The sequence below is a fragment of the Narcine bancroftii genome, chromosome 6, assembly GCF_036971445.1.
Source record: "Narcine bancroftii isolate sNarBan1 chromosome 6, sNarBan1.hap1, whole genome shotgun sequence".
NCBI lineage: Eukaryota > Metazoa > Chordata > Chondrichthyes > Torpediniformes > Narcinidae > Narcine > Narcine bancroftii.
The window spans coordinates 174,281,517-174,304,171 of NC_091474.1; the positions used below are offsets into that span (position 1 = coordinate 174,281,517).

Below are 22,655 nucleotides of genomic sequence, written 5' to 3' on the forward strand. Positions count from 1 at the left end.
CAAATGATCAGAAACACTTTTCAGGAGGCAGGCATAGATATATCAATGACTACTGTCATCAGAAGACTTCATACAGAAACACCGTAAGATGCAAACCACTAGTTAGCTACAGATACAGGATGACCAGATTACCATTTGCCAAGAAGTATTTAAAAGAGCCTTAATAATTCTGGAAAAAAGGACTTGTGGACAGAAGAGACCAAGATTAATCTGTATCAGAGTGATGGCAAGAGCAAAGTGTGGAGGAATAAAGGAACTGCCCAAGATCGAAAGTATATCAACTAATCTGTGAAACATGATAGTGGCGGGGTTAAGGCCTGAGCATCTATGGCTGCCACTAGCACACTCATCTTTATTGATGATGTAACTGTTGGTGGCAGTAGCAAAATTAATTCTGAGGTGTATAGAAACATCTAATCTGCTCAAGTTCAAGCAAATGTCTCCAAACTCATTGGACAGCACTTCATCCTACAGCAAGACAATGATCCTAAACATACTGCTGATGCAACAAAGGAGTTCTTCAAAGCTAAACACTGGAAAATTCTTGAATGGCTACATTAGGAACCCGAGCTAAATCCAATTGAACATGCCTTCCATATACAGAAGAGAAAACTTAAGGGGCCAAGCTCCCGAAACAAGCAGAAGCTGAAGATGACTTGAGTAGAGGCCTGGCAGAACATCAACAGAGAAGATACTCAATACCTGTGATGTCTATGAATCACAGACTTCAAGCAATTATTGCATGCAAGGGATATGCAGTAAAGTGCTAAACATTGATGAAGGGCTCAAGCCAAAAATATTGGTTAAATGTATCTTTTTTTTTGCTATATAAAGGACACTGACCTGCTGAGTTTCTCCACCATTGTGTTTTTACTTTTTAAAAAAAAAAGTATAAACATGATTTCTTTAATATGCATACTATAGCTACATTCCAAATATTATGGAGCCCTGAAATGTGGGGACTATGTCTAAAGAGGACTGTAATTTCTATATGCTCAAAACAAAATGTATACAAATAACCTTGAATAAAATCTGAAATTTGCACTTTAATCAAATGTGAATTGTTTTATTATAAATTTAAAACTGTAGAGCATAGGGGAAAATAAAGGGAAAAAAATGTTTGTCCCAAACATTATGCAGGACACTGTGGTTGATAGTTCTGAATATTCTCAAGTTAAATCTGACTGTTAATAGTTTGATTACAAGGGTAAATTGCTGTAATTAATTATTACTACACAAATCCAAGAAGGTTAAACAGAATATAATAGCAAAGATTCTGAGTGAATATTTTGTCAAAAAAAATTCTTACTTCAAACTCTGTCCTACCCATTAGGCATTGAGCAAAATTCTAATGCAAGACCACAATTTCGCACATAATTATATATTGACGGTCTATTTCACGGTATGCAGCAACAACAACAACAACAACAACAAAAACTTGTCCCAATTATGTTAAACCAGATTTGTTTTGTCTTTTTTTTTTGGCCAGTAAAATCTTGCAATGAATGCAGTCACTATCTTTGCAAAATTCCTTATGAACAACACAGGATAAATAACTTTCATAACAGCTTTCACTGGCCCCAAAAAGATGAAGATCATTCCATATAAATAGATAATGTAATATTTATGGAGCACTGTGTGTAATGATAGTGATCATGTTTGCATTGCTACTGGCAATGTCTTAAGGATCATAGTTCCTGTTTGATAATACTTGGCTGCCAGCAGGGGGCTCACACAGATGAGGAGATTATTATATGGTAGATCTGTATTGGAGGCTTGAAAACCTCATGGCATGCCTATGGACTGCTTACAACTTTAAAGAACTTTTTCCTTCATCCATGTGTTGTCTAAGAACTCACACATACCAATACAAAATAAAACATGGTGTTAGAAGTGGGATGAAGGAAATTAAAAAGAAATCCTTTAAAAGGAAAAATCTAAAGTTAGCCAACTGATCAGTGAAGAGAAGCTAACGAAGTGAAAAATTGAAGGTTTACATCCACCTGCGAAACTTCAGTTGACAGGTAATATGGCAGAAAATTAGAAAAGATGAGAAAAGTGATAAAGTGAAAGTGTCAGTTTTCTTACATGTCATGTGTGATGAAGCCCTGGAGGTGTATAATAACTTCACATTTTCTGCGGAAGGAGACAAAATGAAATTGAAAAAAAATAATGGAATCGTTTGGGGCATACTACATACCTAAATGTAACGTGACGTTTGAGAGGCACAGATTTTTTTTCAAATACAGAAAACGGAAACAAGTATTGATCAGTATGTGACTGAATTGAAAAACAGAAGCAAAACATGTGAATTTGGTGGACTGACCAACTTGCTGATAAAAAAACAGATGTGTGGGACATTTCAGATAATAGTATAAGGGAAAGACTGCTAAGAGAGCAAAATCTAGACCTGGAAAAAGCACAGCACTCTGTAGGGCTACAGAAACTGTAAACACACATGCAAACGAGGTGTTCAGTGAAACTAGCTGCAACTTGGATGCAGTGAGCAAGAACGGACAAAAACTGTTTAACAGAAATCACACCAAAGGGGAAAGAGGCATGGCAAGCAAACAAAAATGAAAGGGACAATTGAAAGCCATGTTATTGACCTGGCCCTTTTGCTTCCTCATCCAGGTAATTTATATTTAAAAAAATCACAAAGAGCAGGGTTCCTAGAACAGATCCCTGTGGAATGCCACTACTCACTGACATCCAGACAGAATATGCTCACCTACTACTACCCTCTGCCTTCTGCAGGCAAGCTAATTCCAAACCCACATAGCTAAGGTTCCATGGATTCCATGGCTATACACCAACCATATGGTACTCTGACAAAAACCTTAATAAAATCTATGCACACATCTATTTCCTTGCCTTCATCAATTCATTTTGCTGTAGGGCAGGTACTATTTGGGGCGGACTTCCTACGGCACGCGAACTGCTGGTGGACATTACGAGACGTCAGTTAGTGAATGCTACCACAGTGCAGTCTTTCCCCCTCACTCTGCGGCAACGTTCCTTCCTGCCGTTAGGGATCCACAAACTGGACCAATGTGAGCACCTCATAGAGATCACTGAGCCCCCAGTGCACGCACAGGCCCGGCGCCTCCCAGAAGACAAGCTCCAACAAGCCAAAGCCGAGTTCGCCCCCATGAAGGAGCTGGGGATCGTACAACATTCAAACAGCCTGTTCACAACAGCTCTGGCAGTTGGTGCCCATGTAGCAACTACAAATGGCTGAATGAGGCAACAGTCCCAGACAGATACCCCATTCCACATGTCCAGGACTTCACCGCAAGGCTATAAGTTTTCTCCAAGGCAGACCTTGTTGAAGGATACCACCAAATCCCTGTACACCCCAGCGACGTTCTAAAAACTGCAATCATCACACCCTTCAGTCTTTTGAGTTCACGCAGATGCAGTTTGAACTAAAAATACGGCCCAGACGATCCAGCGACTAATGGACGTAGTTGGCATGGATCTCAATGTAATCTTCGTCTACTTAGACAACATCCTCATTGCCAGCAGTCACAGGATGCATCCAACTCTCCTGTTTGACAGACTGCAGCAGTCACGGTGAACCCGGCCAAGTGCCAGTTTGGTTTAGAGACAATAGGCTTCTTAGGACACCTCATCACCCCAGAGGGAGCCATGCCACTGCCCAACAAGGTACAGGCCATTCAAAATTTCTCCAAATCGAGCATGACCAAAGGCCTGCAGGAATTCCTGGGGATGGTCAACTTTTACCATCACTTCCTAACGGAAGCAGCCACCCTCATGCAGCCTGTTTGACCTCGTTAAGCTCGGCAACAAGACGCTCCAGTTGACACCAGATGCCACCGAAGCCTTCTACGCCACAAAAACGGCACTGGCAACCTGGTGCTCACAGACTCTACTTCCCCTGGCCCTTACAACAGATACATCAGACATAGCAGTGGGCACAATGCTGGAACAATGGGTCGAGTGCCAGAGGTCAAATACAGCATGTTCAACCGTGAACCGTTGGCCCTGTACCTGGCGATACAGCCTTTCCGGGAAGGGTTTTCACCGCCTACACAGATCACTAATCTGACCCATGGTCAGCGAGACAACAGCAGCACCTCTCCTACATCTCAGAGTATACCACAGATATTTGCCACGTCACAGGCAAGTCCAATGTGGTGGCTGACGTGCTGTTCAGACCCATGATTGCAGCAACCTCAGGAAGGCTCGACATCACACAGCTCGCCAAAGACTAAACGGAGGACATGGACATCCAGGAGGCCCATCCCTGTGCGCAACGTCTCCCAGACCTATAATAGCTGCAACCTGGCGACCAGATCCACGTCCTAACCCACCCCTCCACGAGGTCCACAGTCTGCCTGCTGTTCAACAGGTTCGTGTGGTATGGCCTCCACTGAGACGTGACCCTGTGGGCCTGAACCTGCTTACAGTGCCAGCATGCCAAGGCACACCAGCACACAAAAACCCCACTCCAGTCTTTCGAGCTGGCACAATGCCAATTCGAGCATGTCCACGCAGCCCACTCCATGTGAACCAGGGAATGCAGTACTTGTTCACAATGATTGACTATTTTACCCACTGGCCGGAGGCAATACCTATGCCTGCGTGAAACATGGAGATGTGTGCCAGGGCTTTCCTATCCACCTGGGTGGCAAGTTTCCGAGTTCCGACTCACATCACCTCCTCACTCTGGTCCAACCTGACTAAATTCTGTAACAGTCAAGTACACCACACCACAGCCTACTACACCCAAGCAAATGGCCTGGATGACCATTTCCACCGACACCTGAAGGCTGCCTTGAAAACCCGGCTGCATGGCCCAACTGGGTGGGGGAAATTCGCTCCCTTGAGTACTCCTAGGCATTTGAACAACACTGAAGGAGGACCTGCCAGCCTCATCCGCAGAGATGGTGTATGGTTTCCCACTCACCATTCCCGGGGACATCCATTTCAACCCCTCCAGCCCACATCCCACAGCCCAGTGCCTTAGAGGTCCTCCAGAGGTTGAGGGTACAAGAAGGTGAACGCCCCGTCTCAAGGTGGCTCTCTGCCCAGCCACGTCCCCACAGACATGCAGTTCACCCACATTTTCGTAAGGAGAGGTCAGCAAGGAACACCCCTACAGAGTCTGTACCAAGGCTAATTCAAGGTTCTACAGAGAGACGGTTTTGTGTTTACACTGGACATTAGTGGCTGACTAGGCAGATTCACAGTCGACCACCTCAAAGCCATGCAGCTTGACTCTCACCTGCCAGCCCCAGATCACCAGGACAGATGCAGAGGCTGACCATCTAGAGACCAAGTTAAACCACTCAGGTGGCAGCGGCAGTTGTGTATGGGGGGGGGGGGGGGGAGTAGTGTAGCGGCCAGAGCGACCACACGGGTTGAAGGACCAAATTGCCGCAACAGTCGGCCATCCCAAGATGGCGCAGGCCCTCCTTCACTACAGAGAAACCCACAGTTAATGCCAAGTGTGAACTAAGGGAACACCCCCCCCCCCCCACTTCCATGTGGCACACCGCCGGCCCAGGAGTGACAAATTGATGCACTGATGTCACTTCCTGAAGCCAGCACACGTCACTGGAAGTGGGCGTTCCTCATGGGGCAACGCGGTGAGGTTTTTAAGTTCACCCTCATACTGTGTGGACATCTCGTCATTGTGTCGCACTGCCACAGCAATCACTACAAACGTACCATTTGTTTTCATTCAGATTTTCATCATCTGCGATATTTTGTATCACACAGTTCCAATATCTTTTCTCTACTGCCTTTCATCTCCCTCCGTTTATACTCATCCAAACAGATCACATGAATATCATTCATCAGCCTCTCAAGCAGCATTAAGAGTATTTGTGTCACCTACATCTTGATTTCCGTCAGAGATATTCCCTACATTCTCTTTACCCCCTTCTCTCTGCCATGTAAAGCATTTATTTTTTTTCCACTTTTTCATCAACCAGTGTGAAGTACAGATTCTATCACCAATGTGTATATGTGCATACGTACAGATGGTAGTGTAGGTTGACTGTGATTGGCTGAGAGTGTAGCCACACCTACTGGCAGGTCTTAAAGGATTGCTCCTAGCCAGACCAGATCATTCTGGACTGGTCGACCTACTTGTGATATGCTCCAGTCTTTTAGTTATTAAAAGCCTTGGTTTGGATCAACAAGTCTTTGGTTCTTTCGACATGCATTACAACCAGAAATGTTAACACTTTTTCTCATCCCACAGATAATAGCCAATTTGCTGATTATTCCCAGCATATTTTGTTTTTGTGTTTGAATACCAATGAAATTCCTTCTAGAGCAGTCCACTGCATTCAATTGGAATCCTTGTAACTGCTGCTACCACAGCAGATTAGCCTGCTATTGAATGGAATGGACAATACTCTCACATTGAAGTTCTTGACCATGCTGCCGAATTTATCATTGGGAAAAGTGCAGCAAGCTGAAAGCTGCAGTGTAATTGTGCTGAATTGTTGAGTATTAAAAAAATTAAATTAACAGAATCTTTACAATGACTCAGTATTAAAAACCCATTTGACAAATCATTCTTGTGGGATCTTTGGTCAAGTTCCTTGCTCTTCTGACATGGCAAGAATATCAATGTTTACATTTGTTTCTCTGGAGACTACAAAAGTTACAGAAATACTGACATTTATTTCAATGCAGAGGTCAGAAGACCATTTATATTATTGGGCTACATAGATGATAGTAATTAAGACATAGCTCATTTCAAAATGTTATGGGCAAATTCTCTCACTCTCTTTGGTAAATCATTGGAAAGATGAAAACTTGTGATGCATGAGGAAATAATTACATTTAATTCTAGGTACCCGTGGAAGCAACAATACTGAACCTGTTTAATGAGGAGCGTCAGCTCAAGGCATTTATAGAACCAATATCAATCAAAATTTTAAGATTAGAGATTTGTTTTAATATTAAATGAACTATCACATGTATATCAGCCAATTAGATGAGTGTGTTAAAAAATTAAGGAAAGAATGATTTGTCCCCGTAGATTCGATTTTGAACACTATAATCAGCTTTTATTTAATAATTATACAAAATTATAGGCAATAACATTTAGGTTTAGTATTTTCACAGTAAATAAATACAAGCATAAGACAGGGGAGTGGACTATTAAAGACTGGGATAAAGAAGTTCTTATTCACAGGGATTTGGACAAATACATGGTTAAGATCTTTTGCTCAAACCCAGGAAGGAGTGAACTAAGAATTAAGGAATATATGTATTTAAAAAAAAACTGTGGCCAGGGCTCTGTCAGAAATGAATAGCAGTTTAAATGTAGAAGGTTGGAGGTGAAAGTCCATCTCCAAGAAAGAGCAAGATAAGGATGAATTATTGGATCTTAAATGAATTTGAGCTAACACAAGTTAAATTTAAAATTTAACTTGTAACAGGTCCTTTCAGCCCTTGAGCCCCTATGCTGCTCAATTACATCCAAACGACCTACAACACAGTAGGTTTTGAAGGGGGAGAGGAAATTGGAGCACCCGGAGGAAACCCAGATACACATGAGGAGAATGTACACACTTACAGACAGCATTAGATTCAAACCCTGATCACTGGAGCTGCAACAACATTGTGCTAATCTCTACACCAACTGTGCTGCCCCTTCATTAGCTGGTTTTGAATCAATGGTTTGCTAATTTGCATAAAAATTCATTTAATTTTTGATAACATGAGTTATCAAACAAATTACTAGTGTCAGTTGTCTAACTCTTAAGGGGCAGGGAAGGACTTGTCCAATGCTTTGAAACTTTTTTCCCTTTGTATATGTAATTTTCTGTTCCAAGATATAGTTGAATTCATTTGCTTTTACTATCCTTACAAACAGCAGATGCATATTACAAGATGTGACAAAAGTTCTCTTCTCGACTCAATGGGAAGACTTTGACCAATTTTACACTTTCAATGATTCAGAACAGATCTATCAAATCTGCTTTATAAAGAGCATCCCTGGCTTCTCTATACAATTGCAGTCCCTCAACTCAGAATCAGGTTTATTGTCATGAACACGTCATGCTTTGTTGTTTGGTGGCAGCAGTATTGTGCAGAACAAGGTGCAAAATGACTATAAATTACAAATTTCTAAATACAAGATTTAAAATAAAACTAGTGCAAAAAAGAGATAAAGTGAGGTAGTCTCCCTAGGTTCATCGTCCATTCAGAAATCTGATGGCAGAGGGGAAAGAAGCTGTTTTTGTAATGTTGACTGTGTGTCTTCAGACTCCTGAACCTCCTTCCTGATTGTAGCAGCGAGAAAAGGGCATAGCCTGGGTGGTGAGTGTCCTTAAAGATAGAGATGGTTTTCTTGATGCACAGCCTCTTAAGAGAGTGAGGACAAATGCTCATGATGGCACTGGCTGAGTTTCAAACCCTTCGTAGCGGTTTCTGACTTGGGGGATTGACACCTCCACACAGAGAGTAATGCAACCAATCAGAATGCTCAAGGACTACTTTGGCAAATCAACCCTGTAAATTTCTCCAAACTTAATAGAATATCCTTAGTCTTGTACTCAATTCCATTATTAATAGAAATTCTTCTTTACTTTCCTGGTCACCTTCAGAGATTTTTATATCTACACCACCTTGTTTCTCTGTTCCTACATCTACTTTTATATTTTATATTTAGACCAACCTTTTTTCTTTCCACTCACATACCACTTTAAGTAATCCAAGTGATTAGTAAGGGGACACCAATTTTAAACTTTCATTTTTTTTTTAACCTATTTGTTTTCACGATTTTACTTTTCGCTGGTTGCGTGAATCCTGGATAATGGAAATTTTACTGTACACCTTTATCTACACGGCCTGAAATTGTTGTTCTTTATTGCTCTGCTGTGCAAATTGCTCTGGAGAAAATACCATCATGCATGATAATTAGCTTCACGTTCATACTTTTTTTCTCTAAAGCAATATTGAAATTTTGTCCTACTGAAGATCTAACCCATCTTTGAATACACCACCTTTTATTTTTCTTGTGTTTACTTAAGATTTCTGCGCACTTTTTTTGTTAGCTGCTGATCTCCTCTTTCTCTCCCTTGCTGATCCCCTGATTCCATTTGATTAACTATCATCTACAATATCCAATTCAGCTTGGCTCTCTTTCTCAATGCCGAAAGTAGAGGAGATGGAGGTAAGGGCTGAATGAATGGAAATCGAGGGAAAGTCACCTTTTCCAAAGTATAGCATGGACCTTCTTTAATGCCCTATGAATCACCCCACCACTTTATGGAAGCTATGGACTTGCATCCAAAATCTTTTGTCCCTGAAATACAATTCTGCATTTGCGAATTCTCAGTTTTTCCAGCAACCTTTAAAATGTTAAAGCTTCCATTCCCAGGAGAGTAGTTCTTCCAGCCTTCTGCAAGCACTAGTTTCGAGAATGGGTTGCCCCAACATCTTCATGTCCAGGATATCTTTATTATTGTCTGATTAACATGGCATGCTTGGGGGAGGTAGGTCAATCTTCTCCTGGAAACAGTTCAAATACTTTTGATTTGTACTCTGAGACCTACTAATGGAATCCAATAATCAGTTAGTTTACTGTCGTGATCTACTGGCTGTTCACTTGAATGATTATTTTTTTCTCCTATCATTCTTAAACATTTTGTTCAATGATGGTTTTTCCTCAAGGATTTTTTTAAATTAATACTCAGATTTGATGCAGTAACAGATTTGTACTCATTAAACGGAGGAAGTTTGATGCTGAATAATGAAACATGAATCTATGGTTTCTCAGCATCAAACATTTGCAAATTCATTTTAAGTTTTTAATATTCCCAGCCAAAATGTAGCACAAATGCAGCAAAATCTCCTCTAATTTGTTTCATCAAACCAGGCAAATACACTGCTGTTATGACCATTCCTGCTCACTATTCCAATGAGTACTCATATTTGTACAATATAAACACAATCTCTACACAGTGATGTTTGACACCAGGCTGCACACACAGAGTTCAAGGTCCATGACTAAAGTTTTAACTAGTTTCCAAAAAACACATGAACAATTTCCATGCTATTTGGTAGCATCCCAGACCACATGAGCACTGTTGGCTTTGTACCATTCAGTGAAGATGGCAAACAGATGCCTCAGTTACTTATAATCCAGTCTAGAAGCACTGATCATTTGTATGGACTTCATCTTGCATTAGTTTAAACCCTACACCAGATACTGCCTGTTAAACCTGCAGCGTATTAATTTGTCCAATATGAATAAGTGCCATTCCAACTGCTTCCCAGAACTCTTTTCTGACATAGATTCAATTTTATTTTAGATTTAGACATACAGCATATTACTAGACACTTTCAACCTATGATGCCCAATTACACCCAATTGACCAACCTGGTAAGTTTCTGAATGGTGGGAGGAAACCAGAGCCTCCAGAGAAAACCCACAGAAACAGAGGGAGAACATATGAACTTTCAGACCGTGCAGGATTCAAAATCCAACCCCGATTGCTGGCGCTTAAATAGCATTGCACTAACTGTTACGTTAACCGTGCTTCGCTAATTATTTCTCCACCAACATTCCAACTTTATCCATTTACTGAATAGTGCAAGAACATTCTGATGATTCACTACTTATGAAGTTTAACTTTTAAACACGTTCCTGGAACTGACAGCAAAGAATTAAGTATTTTCCTTCCTAGTACATCAGTTCACATATTGACCATGATATCTGAGCTCTTCCACCATCTTCTCACCTCACAAAAATTCTGCACCCTCTCAATGCTCAATGATCAACAGTGCGTACTTGTGTCAGTGACTGTACAATCAAAGGCACTGTTACCTTATGATAACCGTATCTATTGTATTGCAGTGTGATCTTACAGAACTGGTTTGAATTGATTTTACCATCAATAAAAGCCTTGTACCAGAAAAAATTCTCATCTTCCTTTACATCAGGAAAGAAGTATTAGTTTCCATTGCTGGAATTCACATTTATGAATTCCAAAAAGAAATAGGAGTATCTGCTTTAGCTTGCATTTGATCCAGTTACATTGAGGCAACACAATACCTAGAAGTCATTAGGCACATCTTAAATTTTATCCTTTCAGTTTTAGTCATTTCTTTTGTTACATCCTGAGAAAGGTCAAATGAGCATTAAAAGATAAGTGGAAATGCTATCGACATTTACATTTGTCCTTGACTTCAAAATTCAACTGAAATATTGGATGCAACAGGCAACATATACAAGTCACTACATTTAGTACATGAAACAGGACAACTATTACTTTATATCTTTATTTGTGCTGGGGTTTAAACATAGGCATGTCACCAAAAGAAGTTAAATGCAACTCATGCACTTCACGAAATTACACACTTTAGTGTAATTTTTATTCCAGGTTCCCAATGCAACAACAATAAGAATTGGACGGACAGCTTATTTTTCTGGAAACTTTGAATTTTGTTTAATCAATCAAATAATTTATTGGACATTGATTTACTTTGCATTTCTTATCGCCCTCCTCCCTTTGCAAGTACTGATACTTTTGATGTGCACTGTTGGTTATTGTTTATCAAAATGCCTTTGTTCATATATAAAGATATCAATTGTGGGACAGTCATGTTCATCCACTTAACATCAACCCAGGTTTCTGTTTTTAGATTTTTAGATCTAATGGCTATCTCATGCATGAATGCTCATTGTTGTTCCATTTCTATTGAAAAACTTGCAATTTAACCAAACATCTAAACAAGTTAGATATCCATTTCCACTTTTCATTAGTTATTAAGGAGCCTAAAAAATATATTTTTTATTATTTCTCCACCTTTACTACATAAATTAAAGGAAGGCAGGTGTTGCATGGGCATATTTTGCATTTGATTTAGTTTATGTTCATTATTGCATTTAATGATTTTACATTCCAGGCCATCACTTCTGACATACTAGATGGAACAAGGCCTTAATTTAATTTTCCTATCCTCATGAAAATTAACATACAGCTCATGGCCACAAAGTAGACAGTAAGAATCTTTCTTCTAGGGTACATACTGGACTGTAATGATAGTGGTCATGTTTGCATGGCCACTAGCAAGGCCTTGATTATAGTTACAGTTTGATTAGTTTAGACTTGACTGCCAGCAGGGGGCTGACACAGAATATGTGAGATCTGTAATGGAGGCTTGCAGCTTCATGGTACTGTTTACAACAACTTTAAAGTAAAGAAACTTTTCCATCATCCATGTGTTGTTTAAGAACTCTCACATATGAATACAAGATGAAACATGGGTATCAGAAGTGGGATGAAGGAAATTAAAAGGTAATACTTTAAAAGGCAAAATCTAAAGTCAGCAAATGATTAGTGAAGAGAAGCTAACAGTTAAAAATGGAAGGATGACACCCACCAGGGAAATTTCAGCTGAGAGGTAATGTGGTTGAAAATTGGAACAGATTTAAACAGCATTTTGGATTGTATTTTGTGGCAGTCAGAGCTGATGAGTAAAGTGATAAAGTGAAAGCTTCAGTTTTCTTACACATCATGGGTGATGAAGCCCTGGAGGTGGATAATAACTTCACATTTGCTGCTGAAGGAGACAAAATGAAACTGGAAAAAATAATGGAACAGTTTGCAGCATACTACATACCTAAACGTAACGTGACCTTTGAGAGGCACAGATTTTTCACATGTATACAGAAGAAAGTATTGATCAGTATGTGATTGAATTGAGAAACAGAAGCAAAACATGTGAATTTGGTAGTCTGACTGACTCACTGATAAAAGTCAGTCTTGTATATGGTATTCCAGATAATAGTCTAAGAAAAAGAATGCTAAGAGAGCAAAGTCTAGACCTGGAAATAGCCATAGCACTCTGTAGGACTACAGAAACTGTAAATGCATAGGCAAACAAGCTGTTCAGTGAAACTAGCTGCAAAATGGATGCAGCAAACAAGAACGGACAAAAATTGTCTAACTGAAAGCACGCCAAAGTGAAAAGAGGCATGGCCAGAGAACAAAAATGAAAGGAACAATCGAAAGCCATATCGTCGATGCAGTAAACACCTACCACAAAAAGTGTCCAACATATGGTAAAACAGGTTATATGTGCAACCAAAGCAACCATTACACCCATTGCTGTAGGAATCAAGTACAAGGCAATTTTCATGCAGTAGATGAAAGGGAAATAGAGGAATTTTATGTAGATGCTATGACTGAAAACAAGATAAAAAGAGACTGGATGTTGAGATTAAAAGTGAATGACATATACATTTCAGTTAAATTGGAGCACAAATTAATGTAATACCAGAGACTGATTTTAATAAGTTTAGACCCAGACAAAAGATGTATGGAACAAAAGTGAAGGTGACAGGTTATTCAGGTATCAATATACCAGTGCAAGGAGAATGCATGGTCAAAGTGAAACACAAGGACAAAGAGCACATGCTAGCATTTATTGTGGTACCTAAGGATGTACAGGCCATACTAGATTTAATAGTCTGTGAGAAACTGAACCTGGTAAAAAGAGTCCACGTTGTGGAAAGCGAAGGAGAGACAGTCTATGATGAACTCATGAAAGAGTACCATGACCTATTTCAGGGTCCAGCCTACCTTCCAGGAGAACACACGATCAGAGTAGATAAATGTGTGCCACCGATAATACATCCATGCAGAAAAGCTGTATTTGTGCTTCAAAAGCAACTAAAGGCAGAATTGGTCAGGATGGAAAGCCTGAACTTGATTCAGAAGATAGATGAGCCAAGGAGTGAGTAAGTTTGCACGTTGATGTGGACAAAGAGAATGGAAAGCTTAGAATTTGCTGGGATCCAAGAGATCTAAACAAAGCAATAAAGAGAGAAAACTAAGCTTCCGATGCATTAAGAAATCATGTCACAGTTTGCAAAAGCAAAGTTTTTCTGCAAGTTAGATGAATCATCAGGATTTTGGCAGTTAAAATTGGATGAAGCAAGTTCAAGACTGTGGACTTTCAATACTCCATTTGGCAGATACAGATTCCTAAGGTTACCATTTGGAATTGCCTCAGCTCCTGAAGTGTATCACAAAACTATCCATCTGGTTTATGAGCTCCTGGATGGAGTTGATACCTCAATGGATGACATTGTAACATGGGGAAGCATGAGCATGTAGCATGATGAGAGGCAAGGAAAGTGCTGGAAGCAACAAGGAAATCAAACCTGAAGCTAAATAGAGAGAAATGCCATCTTGGGGTGACAGAACTAACATTTGTAGGAGATGTTATTGGCAGTGAGGGCAAAAGACCAGATCCCAGAAAGGTGTCCGCCATTGGGAACACGACAAGGCTACAATGCATAAAGGATGTACAGAGGTTTAATGGAATGGTCAACTCTATGGGTAAATTTGTATCCAACCTCTCAGAAAAGATGGTTCCATTGAGAAGACTAACAGAAAAGAACATTGAGTGGGAGTGGAATCATGAGCACGAAAAGTCATGGAGCGAAGTGAAAAAATTGCTCACAGAGGAACTAGTTCTGAGGTTTTACGACCCAGCGAGACCCATCAAGATATAATCAGATGCATCACAAAGTGGGCTTGGTGCAGTTCTTCTGCAAAAATATGATGACTGGCAACCCAGTGCATATGCATCATGCTCAATGACAGGCACAGAGACGTGATACACTCAAATTGAAAAGGAGCTGCTCAGCATCACATACGCCTGTGAAAGATTTCATCAGTTTGTGTCAGGACAAGCAATCAGTGTAGAGACTGACCATAAGCCCTTGACTGCATGGTTACAAAAGCCATTAAATGAATGATCACTGATAACACAGAATGAGGAATAGGCAGCAACTCTATACATTAAGTGTGGCGTACACTCCGGGTAAGCTAATGTACACAGCAGACGGATTGTCTAGAGCTGTTGACATGAGAGCCCGCAAACACCAGAATGGATGAAGACGTGAATGCCTTCGTCGACGTGATCACAAGTGCACTGCCCATATCAGATGTTTAATTAGACTTGGCTGCCAGCAGGGGGCTGACACACAGTATGTGAGATCTGTAATGGAGGCTTGCAGCCTCATGGCATGCCTCATGGTGTTGTTTACAACAACTTTAAATTAACCTTTTCCTTCATCTATGTGTTGTGTAAGAACTCACACATACGAATACAAGATGAAACACTCGAGGACATGCATTTAAAGGTTGGAGGGAGTTTAAGAAAGATGTGTCAGAGACAAACAAAGATGAAACACTGAGAAACTGAGGAAAAAAAACACATCTTGGATGGATGGCCCAACATGAATCAGGAATGCTCACCTGACATTTCAGAGTACTGTAACTGCAGGATGGAACTATCAGTGGTTAAAGACATAATCTACAAAGGAAGCAAAATCCTTATCCCAAAGAGTCTGAGAAAAGAGATGCTAAAAAGGATCCATGGAGGACATCTCGGAATCGAAAAGTGTAAGCAAAGAGCATGAGAGGTGATGTACTGGCCAAGAATCAACAATGATATAACAAATGAAGTGTCAAACTGTACAATATGCCAGAAATATCAAGCAAGTAATCCTGCAGAACCACTAAAGCCACACCCAGCACCACACAGACATTATCAGAAGGTAGGTGCTGACCTATTTGAATGTTAAGGGAAGGACTTTCTTGTAGTCACAGACTATTTCTCCCCATGTCCAGGTGTGTAGACTGAACACCACCACTGCAGATGCTGTCATAGCAGGTATAAAAGCCATATTCTCCGGACATGGCGTGGCAAGCGAGGTCTTCAAATACAATGGACCCAAGTGTTGCACTTAAAAGTTCCGACAGTTTGCCAAAGAGTGGGACTTTGTACACACGTCAAGTCCTCATTTTCCACAGTCCATTAGTTCATTGGAAAAATCAGTACAGACAGTGAAAAGACTGATGTACAAGGCTTCTATCAGAGCATGCTAGTATATCGCACCATGCCGCTGGAATGCGGTATGTCACCAGCACAACTCCTTATGGGACATAGCCTAAGATCAAACGTATCTATTCAGGAGAACCTCCTAAATGCAAAAGAGGGGGAAAAAGTGAGGAAATTCAAAGAACAACAGAAAGAAAAAAAGTATTACTTTGACAGATGAACAAAAAACCCACCAGAACTCCACACTGGTGACGAAGCAAGGCTAAAAGACAAAACTTATGTACTCAGAAGGGAACTGTCCTTAGTGAAGTCCAACCAAGATCATACACCATTCAAACAGATGAAGGGGCTGTTCTGCGAAGAAATCATAGAGACCTTCAAATGGGACCAGCCACAGTAGATGGAACGGATGCTGTCAAACAACCTGAATGCACATCTGAGAAGGCATAATCTGAGGCAACAACTCAGATTCAAGGTCAATCAATCAGGAGATTGTCAAGACACGTAAATCCTTCAAGGAGACTCATTGAGCAAATTTAAAGATCTGTGTTATCGAATGAAGTTATGCTATCTTATTCACTCTTCAAGTTTTACTGTATGCAAATGTGAACACAAATTTTAAAATGTTAACAATGTTGATAATAATGAAAATGTAAGTTCCTGATGTTAAAATTGCAGAATTATACAAAGAAAACATGTTAAAACAAAAGTAGCTTACTGTTAATTATTAAAGGGAGATGTAATGATAGTGATCATGTTTTCATGGCCACTAGGAAGGCCTTGATTATAGTTCCTGTTTAATTAGACTTGGCTGCCAGCAGGGGGCTGACACACAGTATGTGAGATCTGTAATGGAGGCTTGCAGCCTCATGGCATGCCTCATGGTGTTGTTTACAACAACTTTAAATTAACCTTTTCCTTCATCTATGTGTTGTGTAAGAACTCACACATACGAATACAAGATGAAACACTCGAGGACATGCATTTAAAGGTTGGAGGGAGTTTAAGAAAGATGTGCAATTTATGTTACACCCTCATCTACTTCCCTATTTATCTCTCTATCGATCTTGGGATTATATTGGCACAGACATCATCAACCAAAGGCCCTTTCCTGTGCTGTTCTATGTTCCTACTGGTGTTCACTATTCAGACAAAATTTGGCAATTGGTGTACTGGGGTGAGCAATATTTTATGAAATGGAGGTAGGGGGAGTATTCAACCAAACAGTTTCTATTTGGTACAATTTATGTAACAGATGGTTCTCTTCATGATGATGGAAAATAAAACCACTAGATGGAACAAGACCTTCTGTTCCTCCTCTCTCCACCCCTCCCACTTCACAAAATTTAAGACACAGTGTATGGCCACCTGACTGTCCAAGGAAATAACATGCAATACAATTTTTAAAAACCAGCAACATCTGATCCGATTCAGTCTTAAATGTAACAGTGCATGGCTGAAAACTCTAGTCTCTTCAATATATTTTCAATGACCAAAAACAGTCTCTCTCCATAAATAATATGACCTTTTGAAAATTTCCAAACTTTGTTATGGACAATAAACATAAAAGCCACCTGACAATCCAGTTGCAATGAAGAGGCTTTGACCCAAAACACCTCTTAGCTCAGATTTAACTTGGTCTGCAATTTCCATTATTTTCAGTTTTTGATTTAGAATTTCCAGCATTTACACTTTTTTAAAAATCATTTAAAAGGGAAATAAGGTGCTTATCTTAACAATGCTCCCTATCCTGCTAATGAACTGAAAATAAGTGTTTTTGTAAATGTCAAGTCCTGTCTGACTCAGTGAGTCAAAATGTGTTCTTTTATTGACAAATTCTGATCAAACAAAAGTTTGATATTTTCATTTACCAGAGACATTAACAAAATGAATCACATCCTTAAATCCTACAACTGCATTTCATTTACTGCATTAATTTAACAATAATTTGACCTTAATTAGCTATGTATAACAATTGCCCTAATGAGCCAGACTGACCATTTCACACCAAGGTTGCAGAAGCACCCAAAATAGTTTGATATGCAAATCCATTGGGCTCATAATAAAATGAAAAAATTCTCCAACATCTTATCGACTACAATTTAATGACTCCAAGATCTTCTAAACAGGTCAATTCCCTCAAAATTTACTTCAATAATTTTCTCCATCACCCAGCACTCTTGCAACTTCACAAACCAGAGTATATATTTCTAACCTAGTCTCCTGTAGTATTCCTTCTAACCACTAATGATTTGATATTTATTGTAATAAATAAAATCTGTATTACGTCAGGATTCTGTTTTCATGAAAACATAAGCCTTCAAATGTTGGAGGTAGGATGTGCATTCTGATTTTGTTTTCACCAAATATTTTATACATTAATGAAATGGCAAGAATCAGGATTCATTTAAAACAGTCAGCAACTATTGTACATCAAAAGTATCTCCACTTAACTGAATCCTGATACACTAGAAGAATAATTTACCCTGTCACATTGATATTGACATTACCAGTGCAAGCCATAATAAAATTAAAAATAAATTCACTGGGTCCGGCGGATCTGAGCACATTCTACATGGTTAGAGTTACCTATTTTTTTCAGATGCAATACCAAGATATAGCCCTGTTCTCTAGCCAGATGAGTAACAAACATTTTTTGAAGAACAGGTGAGCTAACTTGGTCCTGACATAGCATCCAACTCATGTTGTACATGTTTCTGGGAGATTTCATCACACTACCTCCCACATTACCAGTAACTTAATGCTGTAGCGGTATGCTGGGGGAGGGGGGGGGGGGGGCGGAAGTGGACAGAACCATCACGAACAGCTCCAAACTCATAATAGCTAGACACAACAGGCTCCTATCTACTGGCAACTAGCCACTACAGCCACGAGGCATAGTGAATCAGCAGCACCCATAGGTCTATGGAGAAGCCCTGGCCTACTCAATGTGAATGTCATGAGGTAGTACATACTCCAGATGTCATGACGCCAGGTCACCTGTTGTTTGTCTATATCAAGCCTGACAGCACGTCAATAAAGGCTTTTGCTCTTCTCTGGCTGAAACACGAGGTGTGGTCTTGTTATTTCAACATGATGGCATATGTCCATAATTTACATCTGCCACAATATCTCCTTATCATGGTACTCAGTTTTCCTCTAATTCATTACCTATTCATCAGGGGAAACTGTCCATTTAAAAAAAAAAATTAAAAAATCACATCCATTTTTATATACTTCAATAAATGAAAAAAATGTTCCAAACAACTTTTCTGTGGTTGCATGCAGTGATATTGAGATCAAGCTTTAAATTGTAAGCATTTATCAAACATAACACAAGCCAAAAGATATCTCAGCATCTTGACACAATGTATAAATTATTTAAAATGTAAATATGGGAATAAGAAATGAGCCGACGTTAATTCAAAACTACTACCCATTGCAGATTTATTTTCATACACAAAATAAAATTGGAGTATATGGTATGCAAATCAAGTGGTATCAAAGCTACATTTTAGACCAATTTGTACATGCAGCAAAGTTAAGCAAATCCATAAAATGCAACAAGACACACTTCAAAAATAAAAATCAAAACAAAAATCTACCAACTAGGCTGAGATGCCATCCTTGCCATGTAGTCCATGGCCAACTCCACAGCATCTGTTCTTTCTGGGAACAATACACAGAACATAGATAGTACTCCCAGGTTGTTGCCATAGATTTCATTCCATCGAGCACTAAAAAGCTTAGGGTCCCAGGGAGGCAGATATTCCTTTGGATTTGATAGCATGATATGCACTGCATCCCAAATATTGTTCGCAATGTGCCGATGAGTACTTTTTGCCTTGAGCCGCAGATCCTCCACATCTCCTTGACTGAAGTACAGCATGGGGTGACCATCATAATTCCCATTCATGAAGTGGATGTTGCCACCAGGTTTTTCACTTGCAGTATGTGCCAATAGGGAGAATAAATTAATGAAAAATGTGACTGGTACTCCATGTGTGTATGTCTTCATTGTGGAATCAGCTCCCCAAATCCCACTTCCAACCAAATCATCTTCAACAATCCTGGAAAAGAAAAGTATATGTCACAAAACAATTACTATTCTCAATGCAACATGAGAGAGCAATATTGGGATTCTTCCCATGCTAAAATGTCCTGCCATTTATTAAAATACCAGTGGTCTCTAGAGCACATTAAGAAGAATCCAGCTGTTATTTGGTGGTAGGGAAGGAAGGAGGTTGGGAACAAGATCAGATCAATAAACTGGAATTTATTTGTCATTAGGGTTATACAGTAAATTTACTGCCCAAATTTATTTAATTAATTTGTCCATAGTCAACCTCATTTATGTTACCTTGTCCCAACAGAAGCAGGAATAGATGAGAGACTCACATGTGGCCAACCAGTTTCATATTATAATCTGATAAGGAAAAAATACACAACCTCATACTATCCTTTCAATTGGAATGTCAGAATAAATATTTTTTTTTTTTTTTTTTTAAATCTTATACAAATGAGAGGTCCTAAAAGCTTCTTAACCAAGCCATTGGCTAATTTAACATTACAGTGACAGGCATATGCACATGCCTAGTGGCATTAAAATAAATTAGAGAGAGCAATCCCTTTTCCACTGGCATCCCAGTTAATTGGCTGTGCAGTGCCCCTGGATAGGAAGTCCTTTGTGTGGTTTCCAATGGGCCATCCTTAACTGGGACACCAATTGCTTTTCCACTAAACACACTCATCCCCATAGATTGGAATGTTCTACCTTCAAATGGAAGCTGTTGACTTTCTGCTGTCCCTTTTCCACTGGTTTTATCAGCATGCCAGCGTCAGCAAAAGCCAAGGATAGAAGTAGGGGTTGAGGTGGTTCATCTCCAGCACGAAATGACATCATTTGACACCAGAATTCAGACAATATTCCTTTTCCACTGGACCCTGTCCAAGTTCATGGAAAAAGGGCTATCGATACAAGGTGGGGCTTGGATTGAGATCCTAAATTGGATAAAGCCCAATTTTGAGGAACTGAGAAATAATTTAGAATGCATGGATTGGGATAAATTGTTTCGGGCAAGGATGTGTGAGATACAGACTATTCCTGTCAGGATTAAAGGCAACGTTAGGAGGCATAGGGAATCTTGGCTTTTGAGGGATATTGGGGATAAGATTTGGAAGAGAGAGGTGTATAACAGGTAAAGGCAACATAGAGAAAATAAGGTACTTGAGGAGAATAACAAAATGCAAGAAAAATCTCAAGAAAGAAATCAGGAAGCCTAAAAGACACAAGGTTGCTTTGGCAGACAACGTGAAGGAAAATCCTAAGGGTTTCTACAGGTACAAAATTTGTCTCCTTGAAGATCAGAGCGGTTGGCTTTGCATGGAGCCAAAAGAAATGGGGGAGATTTTAAATGTTTTTCTCTTCCCCAACCTCCCCCAAAAAAAATCAGTATTCATTCAGGAAACATGAAGAGAGTCATGGGAAGTAAAGAAAACAAGCAGTGAGATCATGGAACCTATACAAATTAAAAAAGAGGAACTGCTTGTTATCTTAAACCAAAAATCAGGGTGGATAAATCCCCAGGGCCTTCTAGTTGCACTGAACCTTTTTTTAAAACCTAGCTCCACTGACCTGCACCCAGACCATGGCTCTCCATACCGCTCTCGTCAATGTACCTGTGCAAATTCTTCTTAAATGTTAAAATAGATCTCACATTCATCACTTCAGCTGGTAGCTCATTTCACTCTCCACCACTCTCTGTAGAACTTCCCCCTAAACTTTTCCCTTTTTATTTTTAAACCATGTCCTCTGGTTTGTATCTCACCTACCCTCAGTGGACCTTGAAGGAGACTAATTCAGAAATTGCAGGGGCTCTAGCAGAAATATTTAAAATATCCTTAGCCATGGGTGTGAAAACAGAAGATTGTACAGTAGCTGATGTTTTCTATAGTTTTAAAAAAAGCTCCAAAAGTAACCCTGGAAATTAGAAGGTCAGTGAACCTGATATCAGTAGTAGGTAAATTATTGGAAGGTGTTCTAGGAGATTGGATATACAATTATTTGCATAGCCAGAAACTGATAAGGGATAATCAAAATGACTTTGTGCATGGTAGGTCATGTTTAATCAATCTTATCGCTTTTCAAGATTTACTAGGATATTGCCCAGACTTCAGGAAATGAGTTACAGGGAAAGATCAAGATTTTATTTCTTGGAGTGCAGAAGATATGATAGAGGTATTTAAAATTATGAGGGGGATAGAGTAAATATACATAGGCTTTTTTTTCCCCCCCACTGAGGGTAGGAGAGATACAAACCAGAGGACATGGATTAAAAGTGAAAGGGGAGAAGTTTAGGGGAAGCATGAGGGGGAATTTCTCAGAGAGTTGGGAGAGTGGAACAAGCTAACAGCTGAAGGGATAATGTGGGCTCAATTTTAACATTTAAGAAGAACTTGGTCAGGTAAATGGATGGCAGAGGTTTGGACTGAATGCAGGTCAGTGGGACTAGGCAAAATAAAATGGTTCGGCACAGACTAGAAGGGCCAAAGGGGCCGGTATCTGTGTTGTAATGTTCTAATCATCGTTTTTTTTTCTATACGAGATTTAATTGTTCATGATAATATGAACATTTTAATTTCCAATGAAAAAATGTAAAGTGTATAAATCCAGGTTCTCAAAAAGAAAACTGAAATTCATCAACAAAAAAATTAATTTTGTTCCATCTTCCTAATGACTAACATTCAGTTAGTAGGTGAAATTTTACAATGAAGATCTTTGAATTTGCTGCTAGGTATTA

At 39.6% G+C, this 22,655-nt stretch overlaps 1 protein-coding gene across 3 annotated transcripts in view; it reads right to left on the reverse strand.

Annotated features, from left to right (window-relative positions):
* dse (dermatan sulfate epimerase) overlaps window positions 1–22,655 on the reverse strand; it is an 89,747-nt gene that overhangs the window by 43,683 nt on the left and 23,409 nt on the right. For 2 of the 3 annotated variants that reach the window (XM_069886810.1, XM_069886811.1), the window contains one exon: window positions 19,461–19,925. The exons of the other annotated variant lie outside the window; for it this stretch is intronic. In XM_069886810.1, the coding sequence (XP_069742911.1) occupies window positions 19,461–19,873 (413 nt within the window). In that variant the 5' untranslated portion in view covers window positions 19,874–19,925. The remainder of the gene's footprint in view (window positions 1–19,460; window positions 19,926–22,655) is intronic. 3 annotated transcript variants of the gene reach the window in all.